The 26,375-nt window shown below is 29.0% G+C and overlaps 5 protein-coding genes across 5 annotated transcripts; 3 read left to right on the top strand and 2 right to left on the bottom strand.

Annotated features, from left to right (window-relative positions):
- Window positions 1–256: 256 nt before the first annotated feature.
- On the top strand, window positions 257–2,070 carry LOC105620705 (adenylyltransferase and sulfurtransferase MOCS3). The gene is made up of 5 exons (XM_012202194.1): window positions 257–455; window positions 601–814; window positions 962–1,260; window positions 1,352–1,819; window positions 1,919–2,070. The coding sequence occupies exons 1-5, from the start codon at window positions 257–259 to the stop codon at window positions 2,068–2,070; spliced, it is 1,332 nt and encodes a 443-aa protein (XP_012057584.1).
- Window positions 2,071–2,296: 226 nt separating this feature from the next.
- Window positions 2,297–4,968, bottom strand: LOC105620706 (probable galactose-1-phosphate uridylyltransferase). The gene is made up of 7 exons (XM_012202195.1): window positions 4,956–4,968; window positions 4,421–4,504; window positions 4,183–4,352; window positions 3,439–3,644; window positions 3,012–3,240; window positions 2,643–2,859; window positions 2,297–2,544 (listed from the first exon to the last, which is right to left on the bottom strand). The coding sequence occupies exons 1-7, from the start codon at window positions 4,966–4,968 to the stop codon at window positions 2,297–2,299; spliced, it is 1,167 nt and encodes a 388-aa protein (XP_012057585.1).
- Window positions 4,969–6,347: 1,379 nt separating this feature from the next.
- LOC105620707 (probable small nuclear ribonucleoprotein Sm D2) lies at window positions 6,348–7,438 on the top strand. The gene is made up of 2 exons (XM_012202196.1): window positions 6,348–6,575; window positions 7,269–7,438. The coding sequence occupies exons 1-2, from the start codon at window positions 6,348–6,350 to the stop codon at window positions 7,371–7,373; spliced, it is 333 nt and encodes a 110-aa protein (XP_012057586.1). The 3' UTR covers window positions 7,374–7,438.
- A 101-nt stretch (window positions 7,439–7,539) lies between these two features.
- LOC105620708 (proteasome subunit alpha type-6-like) lies at window positions 7,540–9,109 on the bottom strand. The gene is made up of 5 exons (XM_012202198.1): window positions 9,016–9,109; window positions 8,763–8,857; window positions 8,512–8,593; window positions 7,735–8,164; window positions 7,540–7,643 (listed from the first exon to the last, which is right to left on the bottom strand). Exons 1-5 carry the CDS (start codon window positions 9,089–9,091, stop codon window positions 7,586–7,588), a joined length of 741 nt encoding a protein of 246 aa, XP_012057588.1. The 5' UTR covers window positions 9,092–9,109; the 3' UTR covers window positions 7,540–7,585.
- A 708-nt stretch (window positions 9,110–9,817) lies between these two features.
- Window positions 9,818–14,274, top strand: LOC105620709 (probable RNA-binding protein 19). The gene is given in 12 exon segments (XM_012202199.1): window positions 9,818–10,004; window positions 10,192–10,396; window positions 10,500–10,665; window positions 10,667–10,706; window positions 10,835–11,003; window positions 11,348–11,632; window positions 11,712–12,844; window positions 12,905–13,107; window positions 13,168–13,284; window positions 13,404–13,509; window positions 13,685–13,808; window positions 13,918–14,274. Coding segments are annotated over 12 exon segments (2,667 nt in total). The 5' UTR covers window positions 9,818–9,968; the 3' UTR covers window positions 14,001–14,274.
- Window positions 14,275–26,375: the final 12,101 nt, after the last annotated feature.

Raw genomic sequence — 26,375 nt, forward strand, 5'->3', positions numbered from 1 at the left:
CTCAAAAATGTTACTTTTAACTTGATATAAATAATTCTTTTTTACGATTGAGTATATAGATGAATCGGGTCTATATATTACGTACACTTTGATTCAAGTTTAAGATTTTTATTTTTAATATTATTTTTATATTAAATATTCAAAATTATTATATTTTTAATTTTACGTCGATAATTATTATCATCTATTCTTTTGTATAATCAAGTTAAAAGAATTAAAAAAAGTAAAAAGGTAAAATTTTGAATCATCGCACACAATGGATAATATATCAATAGATATAAGTGAGGACGAATTAGTAGCAGAAATTACCGAATTACGTAAACTGTTACGTACGAAAGAGGCTAAATTAATTCATTTGCGACGTGAAAAACAAATTGTTCAAGAATATGGTTTAAACAACGACGAAATTTGTAGATACAGTCGGCAGCTCTTTTTGAAAGAAGTTGGTGTGAAAGGTATGCCATAAGATTGCTTATAATATACATAAAGAAAAGTATAATAAATTTCTGAATAAAATATTATTTTACTATATCTCGTGACAATAAACTTAATTTATGTATAAAAAGACATAATTTTTTTAATAGATTCTCATTTTTTTAGGTCAAAAGAAGATAAAGGACAGTTCCGTACTTATTGTCGGAGCTGGTGGTCTCGGTTGCCCTGCAGCATTGTATTTAACTTGTGCTGGCATTGGTTGCATTGGCATAGTAGATTATGATGATGTTGAAATAAATAATCTTCATAGACAGTTATTGTATACAGAAACAAGCATAGGTACCGCTAAAGTAATTGCAGCAGCAGAAAGTCTTAATCGGTATAACAGCATTATGAATTAATTGTATATTGATTGGAATTAGATAAAAATTGTTTTTGCAGATATAATTAAGTTTTATATGTAATAGTCTTTTCTTATTTTTTAATTCACATTTAAAAAATCTATTTCATATTCTTGTTCTCACAGGCTAAATAGTTACGTAAAAGTCATTCCATATATGATTCAATTAGATAGTAAAAATGCTTTGGATATCATAAAAAATTATGATATTGTAATAGATGCTACAGATAATGTAGCTACGCGTTATTTGTTGAATGACGCATGTGTTTTGAGTGGTAAACCATTAGTTTCTGGATCAGCATTGAGATTTGAAGGGCATTTATCAGTATTTAATTACAATGGTCCTTGCTATAGATGTATATTTCCTGATCCACCACCACCAGAAACTGTAACAAACTGTGGAGATGGTGGTGTTCTTGGTGCAGGTAAACTTTTCTATTTTTTACTAAATTCTATATACATATGTTTCACAATTTACAATTAAATATTATTTTTATTTTTCATGACGAATATTAGCTGTTGGAATAATTGGTGTGTTACAAGCACTGGAGACATTAAAAATAATACTTAATATGCCTGACATAACTTCAGGACGGCTTTTATTATTTGATAGCACAGAAACTAAATTCCATAATGTACGCTTACGTCCAAAAAATATAAACTGTGCAGTTTGCGGGGAACATCGCGTTATACATGACTTAATAGACTATGAAAAATTTTGTGGTGCAAAAGCTAATGATAAAGATCTCAATTTAAATTTATTAAAGAAAGAAGAAAGAATATCAGTTGAAGAATATAATAAGATCATGAAAATGGAATCAAAATCTCACATAATGATCGATGTACGTTCATCTGAAGAATATCAAATCTGCCATTTACAGGATTCTATTAATATTCCTTTCACACAGCTTAGCAAGGATCATAATTTAAAGCTAATAAAAGATAATATAAAGAAGGTGCAAAAAGAACATCATTCAGTGGATTGTAAGATATATTTTATATTTCCATTATATTATAATTTTTTGTTAGATTATTTTTTATGCGATTGATAGAATTAATCTTAGACTGTATTTACTCTTGCAGTATATCTTATGTGCAGACGTGGAAATGATTCACAAAAGGCTGTTCAATATTTGAAAAAGATATTTATCGAAGATACTTTGAAAATAAGAGACATAATTGGAGGTATCCATGCTTGGAGTAATAAGATTGATCAAAAGTTTCCTAAATATTAATATATTAAATGAAAATTGTATCACTTGTTGTATGATGTGTGTATGTATGTGTATGTGTGTGTGTGTGTGTGTGTGTGTGATATAACATATTTTTAATATATTTTATTGAATATTATCATCAAGACAATGTAATATAAACTTTATTACATTTATAGATTTTTGTATATATGGTTATCGAAAATATATTGTATTTCAATTTATTTGTATATATATATATATATAAAATTTAATTTGAATATTTTTCTATTTCCTCTACAGTTAGACTAGTTTCTGGATGTTTATAATGAGAATCTGATAAGTTTCTTAATTTTTCTGCTGCTTGTTCTGGTGTTAGATCTCTTTGTACTTGAGCTAAAAGCTCATAACCGACCATGTGCTTCTTTATGGAAGAAGAACGTAGTAAAGGTGGTAAGTATAGTCCATGAAAAGTCCAATATGGATAATCACGATTCTGATGTGAACCCATTGGAGCACCTTTAATTATATATTAATGAATCAGTAATTGTAAATTATGCTAGATTAAAATGATATGTAAATAATAAATAAAATATCTGATGATTGTTATTCTTTACCATGCCATCCCATTGAATATGGAAAAGAACAGTGAAAGAGATTATCATACTTTGTACACAATCTTTTCATGATGACAGCTAGAGATTCTTGTTGACTGTCTGATAATTCTTGCATTCTAGTTACTTGTTTTTTGGGTAATATCATAGTTTCATATGGCCAAACTGCCCAGAATGGCACTACAACTATCCAATCACGATTTTCTATTACAATGCGATCCTAAAAATGTAAATTTATTTAAGTTTAATTAAAGTTGAATAAAAAATTATCCTAGATGATAAAGATAAATCTCGTTACTTTTGAGCTTTTTTACATTATATCAATATTGATAATATTCATGTATCAAATTGGCATTATTTATAATAACCAACCCTTTTTAAAATTTCTTTCTGCATGTAATCAATAAGAAGAGGTTTCTTATTACGTATATAAAAATCTTTGAGATATTCGTCTTTTATTCTAATTTCATTCGGTAAAAACGAACTGGACCATATCTGACAGTGAGGATGTGCATTGCTACAGCCCATCAAAGCGCCTCTATTTTCAAATATCTGGACCCAGATCCATTTTTTACCCAAGTCCAACATCTCATAGATCCATCTGTTGCATTATACAATGTTCATTTTTCAAAAGTAATGACTATTCGAGTACATAGTGTGTGTTCGGGAACACGCTATTAGCGCTGTTTGTATTATTTTATTCTTATTTTACATTGAATGATAAAGATAAAACAACACAAATAATGCGCACACTAATAGCATCTCTCTGAATGCATATTTTTTGTACAATGTTACTCACTGTTTGATTACTTCCTTGATTTCATAAATCTTCATCAATGCTATTGTTACGTTTGACTTTGGATGAAAGCACATCACTTTACAGGTACCTTTAGCAGATTCCATTTGGAACAATTCATCGTCGGATTTTGGTGGATTTGGTACTGATTCTAGTAAAGCAGGAAAGTCATTCACGAACGAGAACGTATTTTGGTACATTGGAGTTACCTGTACAGAATATCAATTTCTTCAATGAATTAATTTGTTCAATGAATAATATATTCAATTAAACAAAACATAATATATAAAAAAATTAATTATTAATTAATTCATATTAATAATGAAAATGAATTTGATCAAATAAATTGCTTTATTGTGAAATTTTTTATATTGTATTAAATATTTAAAATTAAAAATTTTCTTGTCAAGAAATCTCTGTAAATAAAAGAATAATGCAATACCAATATAAATAAAAATGCAAGAGATATATTAAAATAAATATAGCAAAATATTCTTTTATCAAATAAAGTCAAGAATTTTAATATTTTAATGATATGAATTAAAACAGCAAAACGTTATTTGCATAAAGTGAAACATTTTAATAGATATTTCAACATTTTATCATGGAAAATAAATTATCTTGCATCTGGAAACCCATACATAAGAGAGAATGAAATATTCATTTCCTATGGTAAAACGTTGGGAAATCCATTAAAACTCACAGATATTATAGTATATTACAGACAAAATATAGATCAAATCTAACTTCTCCACTAGCTCTAATATTTCCTGGGCAAAGTGGATTATTGGAATCATAATCTGGAAGCTCCTCATCTATATTATGTTCTATTTGACCTCCCCATGGTCGCTTCATACGATGTGGTGACACTAATACCCATTCTCCTCTTAATGGATTATATCTTATATGTTGATGCTCTGCAAAAGAAATCTTAATAAAAAAAATTATTATTAGATATTGAAAAATATTATTATTTATATCTAACCAATTGGATCAAATGCTGATGATGTGGCGTTATTTTTTGATATATCTTTTGTTCCATTCTTGCTTCTTTCTAATGATTCGTCACCTATCACAAATTCATAGAATAGATGATTTTTTAGGTTCTAAAGGATATTTCTTCATTATCAAAATATTATTAGAAATATCCTAAATTTTAGGATATTTCTGATATTATGAAAAAAAAACTTGTGAGAAATATATTCATATATCAGTTTATACTAAAGCTGCAATATTATATAACAGATTAGATACTTTATCATTTTGCGTATTTGATTAGATAATCTTTTCTTTGTACATTTTAAACCATATGAAAATTTATAATACAGAATATTATCATAATATAATTTCTATTTCATGTTATTTAATAAAATTATTTAATAAAATAAATTGGATAAAATTTTATCATTAATAGATATAGAATACCTGTTTTTTTAGAAAAAACAGAAAAATTATCAATATATCTCATTAAAAATAACAATGATATAATATTAAATGTTTATAGCATAATAATGACTTACCTTTCACCGACATTTTTATATAAAAGCTCAGTGAATAACTGAAATTCTGTGACAGAAATTCTGTTATGCTTGATAATTACTGAATATTGTTCTTCTTTCGTGTTTACATGAATCACATTTCTGTGTAGATAACAAGTATATCAATATATAGGTATATATAATCAATATATAGATATATATAATCAATATATAATTTTACGTCAGTCGAGATAAATAAAATTTGAATCAAAGATCATGGAAGAGGAAAGAATATGTAACTTTTTTACTATTTGATAGAAAACGATAAGGATGGTCGAGTTATATATAGTTAGAAAAATTTTATGAGCTCTCTCTCCCAATTAAATTAATAAACTTTGCGTGGTTAACTCAAAGTTGTTTAACGAGTGTTTGAATATAATATATAATTAATGTTATCTAATCTGTTTCTATCATACCAAACAGCTACAAAATTAATAAAAATTTTAAGAATACATAATTTTTTTATTTACATTAATAAAATAATATAGATATTATAGTTAATCAGAATTTTATCAAATATGATTTATATGAGGATATAAACAATGTTTCTACATAATTGTTTATTTTAACTTTATCATTTTTCATTTTGATAAAAATGATAAAAATATATTCATTTCATTGCATGGGTGTAAAAACAAAGATTTAAGAAGAAAAAGCATCAATGTATACTTCATGAAACAAAAGAAAGATATTAAAAAAGTTAACCTTCAAGTTAGAAAATCTTAGAAAATCTCATACCGACGAAATGCAGTAACAATTAGGAACGACATGAGTAGAGCTAAATCACAGACTTCTATTATATATATTATTATACTAAACTAATTGCTAAAGCATCATTTATATTGGCTGTAATCTGTAACATACAGCCAGCGCTTTGACCATTGTCCAGTGCAGCAGACAACCACCATAATGCTTTCTGCATGTTGGACGCGATGAGCGATATCCAATGAAAACTCTGCTTTTTCTCACGTGATGATGCATAGCAGAGTTTTCATTGGATATCGTTCATCGCTCATCGCGTCCAGTACAGTAGATAATTACGATCGTTCGAAAAATAAAAGGAATTAGTGTCTTTTTATCGCAAAAGAATTGATAATATTCGATACTATTTAACAAAAACATCACAAAATGTAAGTTAAGTATTTGCTTTATAATATCTTGTGTGATGTCATTAATATTTCAATATATAATGTTAATCTATCACAGTTTATATCAAGGATAACCTCAATTATAGCACGTATAACTTTATTTATTTGCATTATTAATTATTAACATATAAAAAGTTAACTAAACATTTTTAGTATTATATATCATGTAATATATTATTGACATTTTTTGAATATCAGGTCATCTCTAACCAAACCAAAATCTGAGATGACGCCAGAGGAATTAGCAAAAAGAGAAGAGGAGGAATTTAACACCGGACCTCTCTCAGTTTTAACACAATCAGTGAAAAATAATACCCAAGTATTAATAAACTGCAGAAATAACAAAAAGTTACTGGGACGAGTAAAAGCTTTTGACAGACACTGCAATATGGTTTTAGAAAATGTAAAAGAGATGTGGACAGAACTTCCACGTACAGGAAAAGGCAAGAAGAAGGTATGTGTAATCGTACATTTCTAGCAAATTACTCAAATTGTATTTTATTATTAAATAATTCTAAAATTTATTTTAAATTTTGAATTGTCAGTGATTATCCAAATTATTTAATTAAATAAGAAAAAAATTTGATTAAAGTAGATTTTAAGTGTTTCAGTATTTCTCTATGATTATGTACATATCTGATTCTGTAAACAGTGCACCAAAATCTTTTTCTTAAAATGCATTTATGAGCAAAACTTTTATGTATATAAATTCACATAAAAATATTTAAACACTAAAGTTGGTTTTGATCCTGGTAGTAATCCTGACGATAAAATGACAAATAACGTAACTTGCTATCAGAGGACCAAACATAGGAATTTCTCTTATTTAATTAGATTTATTTTCATTGGTATAAATTTGTATCAAATTACCTGATATTTATTACTAAATTATTTGATACATCATATATATATATATATATATATATGTAATTACATAATTGTTATTTAATATGAAAAAATTGAGTCTATTGTTGAGTAAGTTTTGAATTTAGAAAGAAAAGGATATAATTAACTGATATTTCAAGATATAATAAATAAAACGTTTAAGATATTCGATTGTAAGTCTAACAAAAAATTAAAATAAAAAAGTAAAGTAAGATTATGTAAATTATTAATAATATTCATATTCTTAATCATTTACAAATAGGCAAAACCAGTAAATAAAGACAGATTTATTCCAAAAATGTTTCTACGTGGAGATTCTGTCATCTTGGTTCTGAGGAATCCACTGGCAACTGCAGCAGGAAAATAATAATCTAAGAATCGTTTAATTTTATGAATTTAATATTATTAAGGCTAATAATATAATGAAGGAAATAAATTTTTTTGATATGACCATAGCAGTGTTTATTAACGCGATAAACCCTTTTTCTGCACAAATCTTTAATCTTGTTCATTAAATATTAAGTAAAAAAGTGTATCAGGCAGGACATATTTATTTCTTATGAATTGTATACAACATTATCAATCCTTTTCGGCAATTGCGGTTAAATGTTTATCAATCTCTTGTTCGGTCAGTATACTGTAACAGAAAAATTGTTAAAAAGCAATGGAAAATAAAATTTTGATACCAACATATGAAACATTAATATCAAAATTATTTCATAAATTACCGGAATTTGGGATTATCCTTTGATACAACTCCCACTTCAATTTCAGTTGGTTTAAAGTCTACAGACAAGACTGTAGACAGACAAGTAATGGCTAGTTGTATAGTCTCGTCATAATCATAGTTTTGTTTCTTCTTTAATTTCTTCTCGAGATAGGAATTAGCTTCCGTTTGTTTTGCTCCAACGGAGATAGCTCTATATCCACAAAAATATCCCGCTGGATCGGCTTTATAAATACATGGACCTTTCTCTTTGTCATATGCAATAAGCATCATGGAACATCCAAGAGGTCGCATTTCTGCATTTTGCGTATATACTTGACTAATGTCTGCGATACGCTGACACAAAGCGTCCACAGGTATCTCGTAGCCATACTTATATTTAAAATGAGCTGCTTCGTATCGTGCACGTTGTACTTGAGACTTGCTATCAGCTGTGGAATAGGAATTACAATGAATTTAATTGGATGTATATTAAAGCTATTGTGCAATGATATCCGAGTATAAAAGTAAAACGCAAATATAATTCAAATTTAGAGTTATATATTTTATCTAAACACAATAAAATATTTTCAGAAGTTTGCAGTTTAATCTGTTTTTATATTTATATAAACTCATTCTCCTGTCGACTATAAAGGGGAATACTCAATTGTAGTTGATTTTTACATTCTGATTCAGATTAAGCTCTCGGTGGAAACTAGATGTGTCTACTGAATGCATCCAATTCACTCTTAGAAAGAGAATGTTAAGTATGGCATAGCTAAAAATTATCTGAACTTACCTATCATACCAGTCATGACACAACCGATGTAGTCAGTCAGCTGAAATACATGAGTGACACTGGATGCATCAAGTAACTTGTCCTATAAAAAGGAAGATATTACTTTGATATAAATATGATTATTAATTAAAACATGTATTTCTAAATACTAAATTATCGTTTCTAATAAATGTTAAGCTAATAAGATGTACAAAGAATTGAAAGAAACTAAATTTTAAGTTCTAATAGGAAGATGTTTAAAAGATCTTTACAGGCACTTTCTTCTGTGTTGCAAAAACTGCTGTCTCAACCCCTTTGACGGCTACAGACGTCAGGCCACCTTGATTGATAGCTTTAAAGGCATATTCTGTGCGAGATACAAAGAAAAAAGGCATTTCAATAAATTTTAAAATGCAGATCATACCGAATCGTATAAAATGCAAACAAATAGGAACACATAGGAAATTTATACGAGTGACGATGCAGATGATAACTATTCGTATCTGAGATATTTTTGATTCTTACCTACTTGGTATAGTCGGCCTTCTGGTGAAAAGATCGTGATATGCCTGTCAAAACCAGCACTACTACCACGCGCCATGTTCGCTTATACAGAAAATAGAGAAATCGGCGATGCTTTCGTCCGCGGCTTTTCGACCAATTTGCTGTGAAAACCAGTGAAAACGTCAAATCATAGGTCTGTTCTTTGTAGTTGAACTTTCTACACTGGTGCAGAAAGGATACATATGTAAGTACAAAAGTACGTTCCGAAATTTTCCTGACAGTAGCCTAGTTTCCACCGGAGAATTTAAACTGGATTAGAATATAAGAACTACAGTCGAGTATTCCCTTGTTAATAGTCGAACGACAGAGGAATGTTCGACTAGTTGGTTGGTACATTCTGATCGGTTTAAACTCTCGGTGAAAACTAGGCCATTGCTAACTACGTGATTACAATCAGAACCAATCAGAACTTAATACCAATCGCTTCTCTTATAAATATGGGGGGTATAATCAACGCGATGCTGCAAACTCTTTGAAATGTTTTTTAATTGGTCAGTTTATAAAATTCTTTCTTCTAATTGGTCCATCAAATGCTTCAAAGCATTTGTAGCGAGATTTTGACCACAGTCTAGGACTCTAGACGCGATGAGCGATGAACGACGAGCGATATCCAATAAAGGAGTCTCTAAAAGCTTTGCTTTTTCTTATGTGACATAGCTCTCACGCAAAGCTCTCATTGGATACCACTCGTCGCTCATCGCTTATCGCATGCAATGTGCAGTAACATAAGAAACATAACCTATATTCTAAACTTTTTTTCATGCTTGAATTGATACTTTCATTTTCTCATGTATGCTCAAGTAATGTAATCTTATATCTTAAAATTGCACATGCTGGATACGCAGTTTCTATCTTTGAATATAAATAAAATCATTCATTCATTTCTAAATACGGATAATTATCAATGAGATAAAATGTCTCGTTTAATTGTAAAAAATTTGCCAAAAAGTGTAAGTGGGTGAAATCACATGTGATCTTTTTTATTTAATTTCATATACAATATATAAATAAAATGTTATTATACATTATATATCAGTCAAAGTGTTAACTTTAGCAAATGTATACACTGGTCAATGCATACATTTACTGAATTAACACTTTGTAATACATACATATAAAATATTTTATTTTACCTAGGTTACAGATATCAAATTAAAAGAATTATTTAGTCAAAAGGGGATTGTGACTGATGTCCAATTGAAGTACACAAAGGATGGTAAATTTCGACGATTTGGATTTATTGGCTATAAATTAGAGGAACAAGCAAAATTGGCACAATCCTATTTTGATCAAACATTTATTGATACTTCTAAAATATATGTTGAGGAGTGTGCAAATTTAGGTAAGTATAATTATTTATAATTATTTATAATTATTTATAATTTTATTATAATAATTTAATAGTTTTGATATATGAATGTATTTTGTTTGTATGATATTTTTAGGCGATCCTTCAAAGCCAAAATCATGGAGCAAATATGCAAGTGATAGTTCTCATAATAATGTTAATAAAACATCTAATGTAAAGTCAAAGGTAAAACCATTAGATTTGACAGAAAATACTGAAGAAGCTAAGAACAAAAGTGACAAAAAGAAAAAAAGAAAAAGGCAGACAAAAAGAAAATGATGAACTTAAAAAAGCACTTGAAAAGGTACATTAAAATTTTTTCTCACTTCATTAGTTAATAAATTATTTATATCTATTTATATACATTATATAATATATAATTTGTTTCTATTAATTAAAAGAAAATTGTTAAAATTATTATGTTAAATTTAGCATAAGGATGATCCTTTATTTATGGAATTTCTTGAAACACATACTGATAAAGATGCAAAAACAGTTTGGAAAAATGATATTGGTATGCCAAAAGACGAAGTTGAAAAATCTAGTGATGAATCTGAAGATGAAGAACATGATGAATCTAAAGAAATTAATCTAAAGACAGGTGAGAAAAAGGAAGAAGTATTTTCTTCTTTTCTTGTTTTTCTTTGTTGAATTATGTATTATTAAGCAACTTTTTTTTAAGTACTATTTTGCATAATAAAGTAATATTTTTTTTATTCAACATATTTTATATTTATAAAATCTATTTATAAAAACTATAGAATTTAAACTGAATTTAATGTTTATTGTAAACATAATATTCTGTAGAAGAATTCATATGCTAGGAATTCTATTAATTAATATATTATTTTTAAAAATAAATTTTATCTTATTTGAATATTGTAATTTGTATCTCTTGTAGAGTGAGAAAATAACTATAGAAAATATATTTATGTATTATTTTAGAAAAAGTGACACTTTCAAGTGGAAAAGACGAACCTGATTGGTTACGTCAGAGTGGAATAAAATCTCTGACAAAAGATATATCAAAGCATGGTCCATTGATATTATATACTGTAAAAATACGAGGACTTGCATACGTACATATGAAAAAGCATATTAAACAATTTTTTCGTCCTATAAAACCGAAATCTATACGAATTCCTCCCAAAATTAAAGGTATAGCTTATGTGGGATTCAAAACAGAACAAGCCATGAAAAAAGCTCTTATGAAAAATAAGAGTTTCCTAGGTAAAACAAAATTAAATGCAATTTAAAATAAAATATACAATATTTTGCACATTTTTAAGTATATTTTTTATTTATGTAGAAGGGAAACAAATATTTGTATCCAAATATGAACGAAAAGAGGAAATTGAATCTAATAAGGACTCTTGTAATAAGACTAATATTAAATGGAAGAAACAAGAAGAAGCTTTAAAAAACGAAGAAAGTATTGCAGAATCCGGAAGAATGTTTATTAGAAATCTAACATATACGACTACAGAGGATGATGTCAGAAAATTATTTGAAAAATATGGTCCTCTGTCTGAAGTGGATTTACCTATAGATAGAATGACTAGGAAACCAAAAGGGTTTGGCACAATAACATTTCTGATGCCAGAACATGCTGTAAAAGCTTACAGCGAGTTGGACGGTTCTATATTAGATGGTAGAATGTTACATATTCTTCCTGGGAAGACAAAAACTTCCTTAGAGGATATTGATACTGAAAATTTAACTTATAAACAAAAGAAAGAATTACAGACTAAGGCAACTGCGAGTTCGTCACATAATTGGAATACATTATTTCTTGGACAAAACGCTGTGGCAAATGCTATCGTCAGTCGTTACAACACGACGAAGGAGAAGTTATTGGAAGATGAATCGAATGGAATGAGTGCTGCAGTCAAATTAGCGTTAGGAGAAACGCAATTGGTTCAAGATACAAAAATTTTCTTAGAAGAAAACGGCGTATGTTTGGATGCTTTTAATGAAGCATCGAAGAAGAGATCAAATACTATAATCTTGGTGAAGAATTTGCCGGCTGAAACAAAACCAAATGAACTACAAGAAATGTTTGCCAAACATGGAGAACTTGCGCGTATTATATTGCCACCAGCGGGCATAACAGCGCTGATTGAATTTTTGGAGCCGTTCGAAGCACGCAAGGCTTTTCGCGCATTAGCTTATACAAAATATAAGCATTTACCATTGTATCTAGAGTGGGCGCCAGATAATAGTTTCATCACACCTGCATCTAAAAATAATACAATTGAAAATAATGTGACTACAAAAAAATCAACAGATTTGAAAGAAGTTAAAGATGAAGTAACCATAAAAGAATTTAAAGAAAATAAGAATAATATGTGTAAAGAAGAAGAAAATGAGCCGCCCGAATTAGATACAACACTTTTTGTAAAAAATATCAATTTCTCAACTACGGAAGAACAATTGAAAGATGTAAGTACTTAAAAATGATATCAATTTTTTTTTTGCAGTAATATAATTTTACATTTGTAGTATTTCGGCAAATGTGGTCCTCTTCATTACGTCACAATAGCTACTAAAATGGATCCAGAAAATCCTGCTAAAAAATTATCTATGGGATATGGATTTATAAGATATAAAAGAAAATTTGACGCAGATCGTGCGTTAAAAACGTTGCAGATGTCAGTACTCGATGGGAAGAGCTTAGAATTAAAACGATCTGAGAGAACATTAATGTAAGTTATTTCTATCTTATTGAAAAGCCGAGAATTTTTAATAACCACGAGATATTTTAGATCTGATGTCAAAACAGCAAGAAAGAAATCTAAGATCACCGAACAGACTGGCACTAAAATTTTAGTACGAAATATACCCTTCCAAGCAACTGTCCAGGAAGTGACAGAATTGTTCAAGTATGCGCGCACATACACACACACACACACACACACGCGCGCGCGCGCGCGCGCACATACATGTATATAATCTTTGTATGACATTACGATATAATAATTAATTAATTATAATTTTATAGATCATATGGTGAGTTAAAAGCCGTACGATTACCGAAGAAACTGGTCGGCACTGAGAAGCATAGAGGATTCGCTTTCATTGAGTATTATACTAAATCAGATGCAAAGGTAAAAATTTTTAGTGTTTATTTTATTTAATTTAATAAAAGTCAAGCAGAAAAAATTAAATTATTTATAAACGTATAAGGAATGAGAACTGCATTAGTCTCATATTAACTTTATGTGTGTGTGTGTGTGTGTGCATGTATATATATATATGTATAAAATTCGCATTTTGTTATAGAAAGCATTTAAGGCACTATGTCAAAGTACCCATTTATATGGTCGAAGATTAGTTCTTGAGTGGGCACAAACGGAAGAAGGTATTGAAGAAATCAGAAAACGTACTGCGAAACATTTCTACCAAGGTAATTAATTTTTTTATATCTATTGTACTCGAATATAATAAATTGATTTATATTGATTGATACAATAGAAAATTGCATGACTCTGAAGATGTTTTAAATTTCTTTTCAGAAAATTCAACAAAACAGTTTAAGAAATCCAAGTTAGATCCTGAAAGTGTTGGTCTCGAATTAAATATGACTCAAGAAACATGATTTACAAATTGTTTATAAATTATTCGATAAAAAATAATTCAAAAATTATCAGCGCGAAAATTCATTAAATTGTAAGAAAATTAAGATTAGTATTCTTGATCATTTTTTTAGCATTTAATTATTTTTTGATAAATGCTTATATCAACAATATTATTTGCAATATTGTATATTAATGAATAATTATCAGAATCATTAGATCTATTTTTTTTTATAGTCGAATTAGTATATACTCTTTGTATTTACAGAAATATATTAATATATGTTTAAAATTTGACGAAAGCAGGAAAAAGAAAATTCTCCACAGTCCAATTAGCAATAAAAAAAGTATTAAATTAAATAGTAAATATCAAATTAAATATTTTGTAACACTTACATGTTTGTATCGATTTTTATTCCTTTTTACTTTACGTTGGTCAGACACTCGAGTTTGCTAATTGGAAGTCGAAAGAATTTTTATTATATGACATTAATCTTTGCATCATGTTTAATCTTTTTTTTTATTTTTCCAAGGAATGATTCTGGTTTTCAGTGATTGATATAATAAGATCTATTTGGTTACCTGAAAGGTCATGGCATACAAAAAAGTTTAAATAGATATAAGCAGTAAGAAAATTAATATATTGAATTTGCTACTATTTACATTATGGCCAATTTACTTACTACTTAAGTTTTTTATGTGCCATGGCCCATAATTTAAATAGTTTTATAAAATATTTATAAAGCGATAAATTCTTTTTTTATCGATTAATAATTACATGTAAATAATAATATTTATCAAATTTATTATTTAAATATATTACAGTGAAGCATATACATAATGTAATATATGTACAAAACTTATAAGTTTTCTAAGCATTTTTTTCAACAGTCTTTTTATTTGCTTTTCTATATTTGACAATGCCTTCTGCAATTTTGCTCAAATTTTGCAACATCTTTAAATTTTCTTTTTATATTTCTTTTTTATATTTTAATTGCATTCTTGGAAATAAAGATAAGCTACATGAAGAGGATAGAGAAGAGGACAAAGATCGTAGCTAGTTTTCTTTAATCAAAAATTGCTAAAAGAACAAAGCATCAGATTTTAGATTAATGTATCAAATCTATCTAAAACAGATTACAGTAATTCAATAATAATTTAATAATTTAATAACATTTATTACAATTCTGGGAACTTTTTATATATGTACATTTTATATATGTACATATGTTAATATCACATCTGTGATATGTACTATATATATATATATATATATATATATATATATAGTGTGTGTGTATATATGTGTGTGTGTGTAATTATATTTCATTGTCATTATATATAATACATGTTTTTATAAAATATTCAAATTTCAATTATTATGACTATGTATGAATTTTCTTATAGCACATAAATATATATAATAATTAACATTGTATAACTTCATTAGTATTGTCGAACGAATGAACTTAGTTTATTGAAGTTTGTTGAAGTTTGTGAAGTATCACAAATTTTAAATATTTCATGAATTATTTTGTTGGATCAACAATTATTTCAAAAGAATTAATTTTTTTATTATTATCTTTTATTATATTTTTTATTTTATATATATATATATATATATATATATATATTTCGTTCAAAAAAAATTATCACACGTACAGATTAAAAAAATAAATGAGAAATAATTGTATTGGTGTTTATTTGTGTTAAATAATTATATGTTCAAAGTTCCTCGTTCGACAATAATGTTCACACCTAAAGCGTTACATGCCCAGCGAGCAGAAGCGAACCGGCACCGACGAAGACAGCCGCGACCGGCAAGGAAATGTCTTCCCTTCACCTCCACTACTATACCGCGCCAGGGATCTTGCACGGGCTCGGCTTCGCGAAGGATTGGAAACGCGGTTCCGGTTGGTGGGGTCCAATATCGGTGGCGTGTCCCACGAAGGTGCTGGCAGTATGAGAGACGACCCATGAAAGTAACAGTGCGCCTTCCGTCCACCTTCGTTGGCTTGTGGCGCGATCGCCAAATAGACTGAGCTAGTCGTATACTTATTGTCCTGGAGAACGGTATTCGTGCCTCGTCCCGCAGGTATCAATAGCGCCGCGTCGTCCTTCAGTGTCGTACAAATACAAGGTCGCGAGTGCAGCAACATTTTGCCGCTGTGACTCCGTGCATCTTAAGCGGATATATCTGATGCGCGATGTGTACAAGCTGAAAATCTCCTGAGTGAAAATCTTGACTAAATCATTGGGAGACTAGACCAAACAATAAACATGGACTGGGTAAGAATCTCATCTTTGAATTGATAAGTCGAGTCTTTGTAAATTAATTTTGTAAATTAATAGTGAAGAATCATTAAAAATATTTAATCTCTTGAAAACAACAAGATGTTAGAGTGTCACATTAGATACTCGATCAGAATAAGATATGTTGAGTTATATAAAAAGAAGCAATTTTTTATTTATATATATAATGGAGATTACATAAAGAAGCAATTTTACATTATTATAGAATTAGAAATCACTTTATTAATTCCACGTCTATAGAAAATTTATTCTAAAAGCGTTTTCTCTAAAACCTGTTTAAATTCCAATCGAAATGTCACGTTGGGCGCTGAATATATTAAGATTATACGAGAAGCAATTTTTAATTTTATTCTCAATAGAAAACAATTTATTTTCATTAATCTATAATGTATCTAGAAGAAACTTGTTTTGAGAGTAATGATCATCTCTCTTTGAATAACTTTCTAATCGAACTAGAGCCGAGTGTTTGATTTATAATTAGAACAAGAATTAGACTTGAGCAAAGAAACGAAACTTTACTTTTATAATAATAAAGTGTTATCTTCAATTGATTTCTAATGATTAATATTTTTATTAATAGTAACATTTGGCGAAAGCAATGATATACGACTTTCGATAATTCTTGCAATCGTTAAGGAGAAACATACAATCCTCTCTATATTGTTGCGACTATAAAACCTTTTTTTATTTTCCCTACAATTATGATTTAATTAAAAAAAATATAGTTGTAGAAAAAACAATTGTAGGAAAAATGTTAAAGAATGAAAATGTTTAAGAATAAAAAAAAATTATTTCTTGATCCGGAATAATTTCATCATGAAAATGTTGATATAAACTGATTTAAAAGTTGGGTATTTTTAGTTGGGTATCTTGATCCAAGAAGAAATTAATTTTAATACGTTGACTTTTTAGATTTCAATTCATGGTATTTCACGAGCGATATGTTGATATATAGTAATTTCTAACATCCGCTAGAATGTGTAGAATCTTTGAACGCGACGTTAATGACGGATGCACTCTCGGAAAAGTAATACAAGGACTACGCCTAGGCGGGAAGTGCAGACTTTCCTGCGCGAAATGTATGTTATCTTCGAATCAAACATGGACGGCGATGCCTGCGCCCAGTTATTTCAAGATTGTTCAAGATTTCGCAAAAGAATAATGTTTATTTGGAAATCATCAGGTCTCCGTGAGCGAGAGACTTGCATTTCGCTTGAATCCGCGTAATTATACCTCGATCGTTATCCGTACGATTTGCAATTCTTCTCACTATAGGAGTGTGTTACTGGAACGCGATGCGTAGACTAATTTCCGGACGAATAACGATTGAAATTGCATCAACATTAATGAGAAATGCGGTCGTGGTTTGAGCCCTACATGATTTCACGTAACACAATCCAGTTGGCGCGACTTGATGAGGCGAGGTAAGAATTGCGCGTCTCGGAGGCTGAGATCGAATTCCAGAAGGAAAGATCTACATTCGCGTTGAGTAATGCGCAGGCGAGGGAAATATTTGACTTGCATATTCGCCCCGTGGTATCAAAACGCGATTACAAACATGAACGGCGCGGAAAAGAAACCTTGAGAACTAAATGAGAAGCACAGATCTATGGGCACGTCTGTAGGCGTAGGCACTCACTCCTTTTTTCTTTTTTTTTAACTCTTTGCATCTCACTTAGTCACGCTTTCAACGAGTCCGCGGTGTTAATGAGCACGAAAGTGAGGAAGAACGGAAAGGAGACGAGGAGAGAAAGGATTATCTTCTATGAGCTTATCTTCTATGAGCGCGTGATTCTCCTAATCTTATTCTAATCGGTATAATTGAAGAGATCCGAAAGTCTAATATTTTCAAAAAAATAAGTTTAGAAATTTAGGAACTTCGAATTTTTTTAAAATGATATAAAAACACAATTCTTTGAGAGGTGAAAAGTGAAAGATACTATTACATAATATTAGTATATTTATATTCTCATTAATTATTTTTATTTCTTATCCATCTTTTTTTAAAATAAATCTACTATTTTTTAATTTCGATTTGTAGGGATTTTTATTTATAACTATGGAAAATATTTTTTGGAAGTTGTAATCTTATTTTAATTGGTATAACTGACGAGCTAGATCTAAAAAAAGGAAAGAATATTATTTTTAAAAAAGTAGATTTAGAAGTTTAAGTCTCGTGTTTTTTTAAAAAAAATGATACTGAGCGGAACATATCTAGGAATGAAACAAGATATAGTTTTTAGAGAGTATAAAGATGGAAAGTGAAAGACAACGATACGCGTAATATTAATATATTTTTATCTTCGTTAATCGGTTTTATCTATTTTCTATCTACGATTTATTTAACTTTTGCTACGCAGGGCATGGAATAATTCAAGAATGAAATAATCTAAGAATGGAATAAAAATATGAATCTTTGAGAGTAAAGATGAAAAGTGAAAGGCAGTATTACATAATATTAATACATTCATCATCTATCATTCACCTTTATTCAAAATAATTATCTGATTTATTTTAATTTTTAACAGTTCTTGTTCATGGCTATATTTGCGATTATTACATGATCGCTGCAAGTTAAAATACCAAGTATTAAGTATAAAAGCAGCGCTACCATAATTTTAATTAATTATTCCTGTTTAATTTTAAATAGCGAAAGTAAAATCAATTTTATTTGCATAATCTTATTTCAACGTGTGCATAAAGTGTTATAGCTATATTTTGTTATTTTGTATAACGGACGATAACTTTACTTGTGAAATCGTTATGCATGTTCTCCATTCTTAAAAATTTTTACCCTTTATTAATCATATGGAATTTTGTCCCTTTTGTCAGCAATCTTAGTCTTTAAGCTTCAATGTAGGTTTTTTTATATTGTTCCGGACTGTATAAAAATCTGAAAAAATTTTTGCATACTTGCAAAATCTTTAACAACGAGTTTTTAATTTATAGAAGTTGGATTGTATTTTATTTATTTTTTACAGATTTGAATTTATTTTTACAATTGATTGTGCTTTCAAAGCACCGACTTGCAGAGAGTTAGATCTTCACGAAAAGGATAAACTTCAATGAAAAATATACGAGATATTTTCGCGTCTTTTTCACAGTGTTCATAGAATTTATCACTTCATTAATTCGCTACTAATTATCTTTTACCGCAGCGTGCATCGAATTTCGCATAAAACATTTAAAAAAGTCTTTTTGTTATATGATTATTATAATTTATTAATAACAATTAATTTATTATGACGTTTAAACTTAAATTTTTTATCATATAATTTTTTATCTAATCAAAATTAGATAAAATTATTTTATTACGTTATGATTAATTTAGTAAATTTTATTTATATTATTGTATATTCATTAAATATTTATTTGAATAGAATTATCTCTAAATATTTATTAAATGTAAACACATTATTTGTTTGGTAAAAGAATCATTAATTTGATCTGTTACTTTTTTGTTGCAATTATCTATTTAGTATAAATTATCTATTAGTAAATGTTTAATTAGTATTATTTAAAAAAACATGTTGATATATGTGTGTGTGTGTGTGTGTGTGTGTGTGTGTGTGTGTGTAGTAAATTTTTTAAAAATGTGTATACATAATGTGCTCCATATATCTCCATATCGATAAAATACATATTCTTTTTTTTTTTTAAATAAATAAAAGAAGATATATCTTCTATGTTTCTTCTTTTTTCACGTGCACGCGAATTGCCTTATCTTTTACATCCAAACGTATAATATCAAACAAAAAATGGATCATGCATTGCACGATTAATTCGCTCACTTTCTGCGACGTAATAATTCTGGAAAGGATATCATCGTAATATAGAAGGTGTTGGTAAGAGAACCTCTTACCACATTCCTCGCAGCGATAGTAGATTAATGTTGCAGCAAAACGGTGCAACTTCTCAGGATCTACGCGCGATTGAATGTATCTCAAGGCACGAGTGAGGCGAGCTGCATAGAAGAGATCATTTGAGGGCATGATCTATGCGCATATCGAATACCTGGGAACGATCGTCGGCTTCCTCTTGATACTAGAAGGAAAGAGGGGTTCCACCTGTACCACCTCCCGCCCCCTCCCTTGGCGTTGCACTCGCAATAAGCTTTAAGTCGTTGCACCGAAGGAGCAAAGAAGGAGCGAGCGCGTGTAGCAATTCGATTGCAAAATCGACCGAAAGGTCGTAATAATCCTTCTGTCCGTTCTTCGACAAATCGATGCAGGGCAATTTGAGAGCCATGAAAAAAATTGCACCTTACTTTATTCAACGGAAAATTAGACTCCAATAGCAGTGGACTTAGCCACTTTTGGTCCCGATTACACAAACATTATACTCTGTAAACTTCTGTGTTCAATTGTGACGTACTATGTCTTCAAAATTTGCGATTATTTATACAAGAAGATATAATATCTTAATAAATAATAATTTTTCCCTCGTTCTGAAGTTATTTAATTCAGCTTTGATTATGATTATTTTGACAAATTAATTCGAAATTTACTATCATCTTATATTTTCTTCTTCAAGACTCTATAAAAAAAATTTCTCTATAAAAAAAATCGATCAAATCGCTCGATTTTATTCTTAAGAGATTCTGTGATTTGTGAATATCTTTTTGGTAATTAAACCGGTTCAAGAATGAAAGAACATTATTCCTATATTCCTATCTTTTGATTCGAAGATCATGCGTCATCGCATAGCTTCTAAAGTGAAAGCAAACTTGCACTTTACTCAAGCGAGAAGCATCGAGACGCGAACGACTTTAATGCCTATGAAGATCGACCTTCGCGATGATAATTCGACCTTCGTCCAATCCAATCGGCTATATTTACGTGCCCACGTGACACGAGAGGAATGCAAGAAAGGAGTTGAGGTCCTGGAATGAGAAGTTTCCTCGACTTTTAGAGAAGAGAAAAACGAGAAGTCTTGGAGACAGGCTGAAATAAGATATTCGGAAGGTCGGTCAGCGGTCGACCTTTCGCGAAGTCGTAGCTCGAGGCAAAATCTTTCGTCGATATTAAGCGCGACTTTATTATCTGCTATTATATATAAGTCTCGGTTGAAAGATCATCACTATTGTGATAATATTTATGTACTTACTTATATTTAATATCTAAAATTTAGATATCTTATTAAAATGTTATTTATAATTATATATTTTAACTAAATTCGAAGGTGAGTATATAAAAGCAAATGAAATTTGAATCTTAAACTCATAATTGTTAGAAAATTTTATAGATTGATAGTTTGAATCGACTTTTTAATTTTTAAGATTACATATTATACATTACGTGAAAAAGAGAATGTTCTTTTATTCTTCGATTCTGCTGGTACTTCCTACTTCAAGTTATTACAATAAATAAAAAAAGATATTTCATTTTAGGTAGATCTAAGATTACTCTTTATGTCCCATTATATATCAACAAATATATACAATCTAGGTAGCAAATTAACCTTACTTACTATCATTTTGATGTAAATGTGTTTTTAATGTCATTTTAATGATCAAAATGATGACAAAGAACGTCAATATGCTAAAAATTAGTATCTTCGAAATTATTTTCTCGTGATTATGAATGCTCTGATATTGCCATCATATATCATATTCGAATATCAATTAATTTAACAATCGAAAGTTCTAACATCATCTTCTTATTAATTCTTCACTGAAATGATCTTAGACAATAAAAAGTGTTTAAAATCGAGTTATAAAACATTTTTCGTGTTTAAAAGATGCAAAAATAATTTATACAAAAATAGCAACTTTTTTAAGTAAATATTACAAAATTAAGAAATAAAAAATAAAACTGGAATTATATAAATACTTTCTGCCACCTTTTCAATGGAACAAAGAATTAAAATGGATCGTCAACTGTGATTTGAGTCATTTGGTCAATAAAGAAGACTTAATTGCCGATATAATCGGTCTATTAATTTTCTACGAAAAAGAGCGAGAGTCTTAATGCCCGTGGGGCAAATTCTGTAGAAAGTAGAAGTGAGGTATGGTCTTTGACGACTCACAAAATCGATTTTATAACGTATCCACTTTCGAGGCAGTAGTGAAATAATTGCAAGTAAAAAACGTGATTTAATCTGTGTTACGACAACGAAAATTACGGTAAGTTTATAATTAATACCTAATGCGGGATGTGCGCGGAATTAACCATAATGTGTCTTTAATATTAGAAATTCAGTGCTGATACAAAGATAAATAAATATTTTATTTTCAAATAAGAAGTAATAAATAATATAACAAGTGTTAATAATTACATAGGCCCACAAAAAGTACCCTTGTATTGGGGGAAATCCAGCTATTCTTATGTATTTTGAGTTGCTGAATACGAATCTGACATAAAAATATGACCATTCAGAGCAAATTTTCAATCTAGAGGGACCCTATAACCTATTTTTTTCCCCTTTTTGACCCATTTTTTCGCTCTACTTTTTTTTGTGGGCTTGTGTTATGAGACAATTGTAAACGTTTGATCTTACTTGTTCTAGATGCAAATTAAATACAATGTTCAAAATATCAAATTGCAATTATATACTAACAATATCACGTATTTCTCTGGATTTGAGAAAATTTTAATTAATGATTTTATCTCTATAATGATGAAAGTGAATGGTGCGTGAAAATTAAATTCCATTTAATCAAATAATCACAATGCATGATAATTACAATGCAGTTAGAGTTACATTTAAATTACTTGTTTTGGATTCAAAGTAAATGCAAATATTTGTAAAACATTATATTAATGATATTATAATATTATTGATGTAATTTCTACACTTAAGAACATTTTAATTGATGACTTCATTTCTAATGATATAAGTGGCGCGTGAAAATTAAATTCCATTTAATCGCATGCAATGCGGCCAACTAGTAACAAATCGCAATCGCCCGCGCACCACCAGCATTCAAGATGGAAATAAAAAAATTTCAGATCAAGAATGTCGCTTGTACCTTTCATAACGTCAGGGAGCCATAAATGTTGCACTCGGTTATAGCACCGTTTATTTAATTACATAAATCCGGTAAATTTCAGTATCTAATCGACTATATCGATTTTCCATATACATAACATGGATATCTAAATATTTATTACCATACATGTTCAGATATCTGAATAATTTGATCAAGATATCTGATTAATATCATTACTTGTATTATTACTATACAACAAAATTTACAAAATTATTGTAAATAATTCTTGTAAAATATCATCTTATGGAAATAATAAGAAAAGAAATAGATATGATATAAAAATGCATTAAATGCATTTATCATCATTATTTTTCTACTTTCTTCTTCGAAGAAAATTAATATTAATTTTATGTTTAATTTATAACAGAATTTGTTTTTATATAAGACTCATCTTCATTAAAACTTCATTAAAGCTAAATATAAGTTGTAAATAAGATATCTGAAATATCGTGGAAGATTTTTAAAAATCATATTACATATTGCGCGCAATTAACTTTTTAAGCGATTCTCATCAACAAGATTAAATTGTGCGTCTGGCTAGACTACATTTTTAAGTATTATCGATTTAAAAAACAATATTAATAGCGCGGAGCCAAAAGAAAGGCCGTGACTAAAAAAAATAGCCATGGACAAGTGCATCTTTTTTTTGGCGTGTCGCGTAAATAAAAAATGTTCAGAAGAGATGATTGTTTTACCAATACAACTTTGAACGTCCAGAAATCTGGTTTTGAAAGCATGCGATACGCACAGAGAGTGTAAAAGGTCAATCAGGGGCTTCAAAAGCCTTCTATATTATTATAGCGATAGTTCCGCTTAGTAAATGGGTTCTATTTTCTTTATTCTTGCGGGATAGCCGATAAAAATCGAGATAAGGAGAACATTAACTTGGAATTTCTGCGCAGAAACAGTGACGACACATAAAATTTTCAATTTGCATAAGATATCTCAGCAAATTATAATTTGGTGTAGGTTGAAAGAAAAACATTGATCGTAAAACGTTTGATAAAAATATTAAATCTTAATTCTCGGAAAGAAGAAAAACCATCTATGCTAAAAGTAAATTACAATTGTAAATATAAATAATGAGAATGAAAGAGAAAGAAAGAGATATAGGTATTATCTGAAACATATAGTTGAAACATTTAGCTGGAATTATAGACATTATGCATAAGTCAAAAAAAGCAATATTCATTTGCATGTTAAAAAATAAAACATAGAAAACATGCGGAAAACATTTTTACATTAATTATAGGCCTGTTCTTTTTAGCTGAACTTTTTTGCACAATTCATCTTTTCTCTTTTTTTTTCCAACGCAAGAACTTTAGCTAAAAAGAACAGATCTATTATTTCTAGAACATTACATAACATTGTTCTTCTCTAATCTGAAAATGTCACCGATATTTGACTTCTGCCAATAATAAGCAATTCGATATATAAAGCTGGATATCGTTTATTATCGTTTATTATTATAGCTGTCATTTCGATAAATACACGTTAAATTATAGCACTGATCGACGTTACCATCGGCAAGATTATCGTTCATGGGATCCGAAAAAGGGTACAACGCTGCGTGTAAATGGAGAGAAGAACTCGAATGCTACTTCCTCTTTGAAAGTTATGAGAAGAATTAACTCGTTAACTACCGAAGAGCTCGAAGAGAAATTTTCTTCTTCGTCTCATGGCAGCATCAGTTAATTAGTCCAATCGATCTTTCGCGATATTTGAGAAAATGATGTCGACATGTTACGTATAATATTTTAAACATTATTCGGATTTAAATCCCTTAAAGTCAAATCTGTTTTCGGGAAAAACGCACATGTAAAAGCTGGATGTCGCGATGAAACTTCTCTTTCGAAAGGATTCTTGAAAGGTTTTGCGGTTGAGGTCGATTTGATGCTCTCGGTTGTAATTGTATACCTAAATCATGGATCACTGCTATTATCACGCTGAAGATAAAATATGAAAATGTCATAGCCGTTTGTATTAAACAAAACATCATCGATATCCTATTAATTTTCGTTATATTGTTGTTGAATCTTTGGTGTTGAAAATTGGGGATAATTTTAATATTGAATAATTTTGTAATTATTGAAAAGAGCAATCGATGATTTTCGAGCATCTATAAACTTGGAAAGCTTCAATCTTTTTGTTTCCATTGTTTAAATATAGAGAATATAGAGATTCATTTTTTCACGTTAAAACGTGGAAATTTGTCTTATGAAAAATTAGTCTTATGAAAAATAGCTTTGTAAATTGATTTAATTTGTATAATGAATGATACTATTTTGTCAACGCATAATAATTTTCTTTTTCTGATGGATTATATATTATTTACTGTGCAAAATGAGGAGAATATATAATCTATCAGAAAGAGAAAATTATTATGAAATGATTCAGATTCCTAAAATGTTTTACTTCTCAATTATTTCTCGATCGGTCGAATGCTAGAACTATAATTGGTATTTCACTGCGGAAGCTGCGATTAGTATATTGGTATTCAACTAGCAAATAATTAAGCGAAATATATTTATTACGTTACTGGGCGGAACTTGGCAATCAATGGGAATTCAGTAATCTTGATGTCAATGCGCGTACAATTAAATTATATACATTATTATTCTGGTTATCACTTTCTTTTTGCCTTTCTTTGTGCAACATGGCAAGACTGTTTACGTAATATTAACAATATTCTTTATGGAGCAATTATATAATTATGATGATAAGAAATATCGGAGCATTCTAATTGAGTGAAACATTATTTGTATCTGAAGAATATTATATATTCGTATTGGATATTTTTAGATCGAATAAAAATTCTTTACTCCTTTTTAAATATGGGCATTTCAATGTTGTTAATTCTGTTATTTATTGTCTTGTTAACATTCTGTTATTTATATTGCTGTAAAGAAATTATGCAGAAGTTGTTAAATAAATAAAACATAATTGATATTAACCGAAACAATTATTATTAAAAACGATTTAGTAAGAAAAAAAAGAGAAAAAAGAAAAAAGAAGTTGAAAATGCAACGTAAGATGTTTTAAATTTTCTTTTTTATACGCAATTTCTCTTTTCTCTCTCTCTCTCTCTCTCTCT

This window comes from Atta cephalotes (assembly GCF_000143395.1).
Source record: "Atta cephalotes unplaced genomic scaffold scaffold00028, whole genome shotgun sequence".
Classification (NCBI taxonomy): Eukaryota; Metazoa; Arthropoda; class Insecta; order Hymenoptera; family Formicidae; genus Atta; species Atta cephalotes.

Bases quoted from the DNA above. Each gene is read 5' to 3' on its own strand.
- LOC105620706 (XM_012202195.1), bottom strand. The intron at 4,353-4,420 runs GTTAGATATAAA...TTTCTTTTGCAG, and splicing joins ATCAGCATTTGATCCAATTG to AGCATCAACATATAAGATAT. The intron at 2,860-3,011 runs GTTGGTTATTAT...TTACATTTTTAG, and splicing joins AGAAAGAAATTTTAAAAAGG to GATCGCATTGTAATAGAAAA.
- LOC105620708 (XM_012202198.1), bottom strand. From the start codon at position 9,091: ATGGCGCGTGGTAGTAGTGCTGGTTTTGACAGGCATATCACGATCTTT. The intron at 8,858-9,015 runs GTAAGAATCAAA...TATCTCGCACAG, and splicing joins AGGCCGACTATACCAAGTAG to AATATGCCTTTAAAGCTATC. The intron at 8,165-8,511 runs GTAAGTTCAGAT...CCTATTCCACAG, and splicing joins TGTCATGACTGGTATGATAG to CTGATAGCAAGTCTCAAGTA.
- LOC105620705 (XM_012202194.1), top strand. From the start codon at position 257: ATGGATAATATATCAATAGATATAAGTGAGGACGAATTAGTAGCAGAA. The intron at 815-961 runs GTATAACAGCAT...TTGTTCTCACAG, and splicing joins GCAGCAGAAAGTCTTAATCG to GCTAAATAGTTACGTAAAAG. The intron at 1,820-1,918 runs GTAAGATATATT...TTACTCTTGCAG, and splicing joins AGAACATCATTCAGTGGATT to TATATCTTATGTGCAGACGT.
- LOC105620707 (XM_012202196.1), top strand. From the start codon at position 6,348: ATGACGCCAGAGGAATTAGCAAAAAGAGAAGAGGAGGAATTTAACACC. The intron at 6,576-7,268 runs GTATGTGTAATC...ATTTACAAATAG, and splicing joins CAGGAAAAGGCAAGAAGAAG to GCAAAACCAGTAAATAAAGA.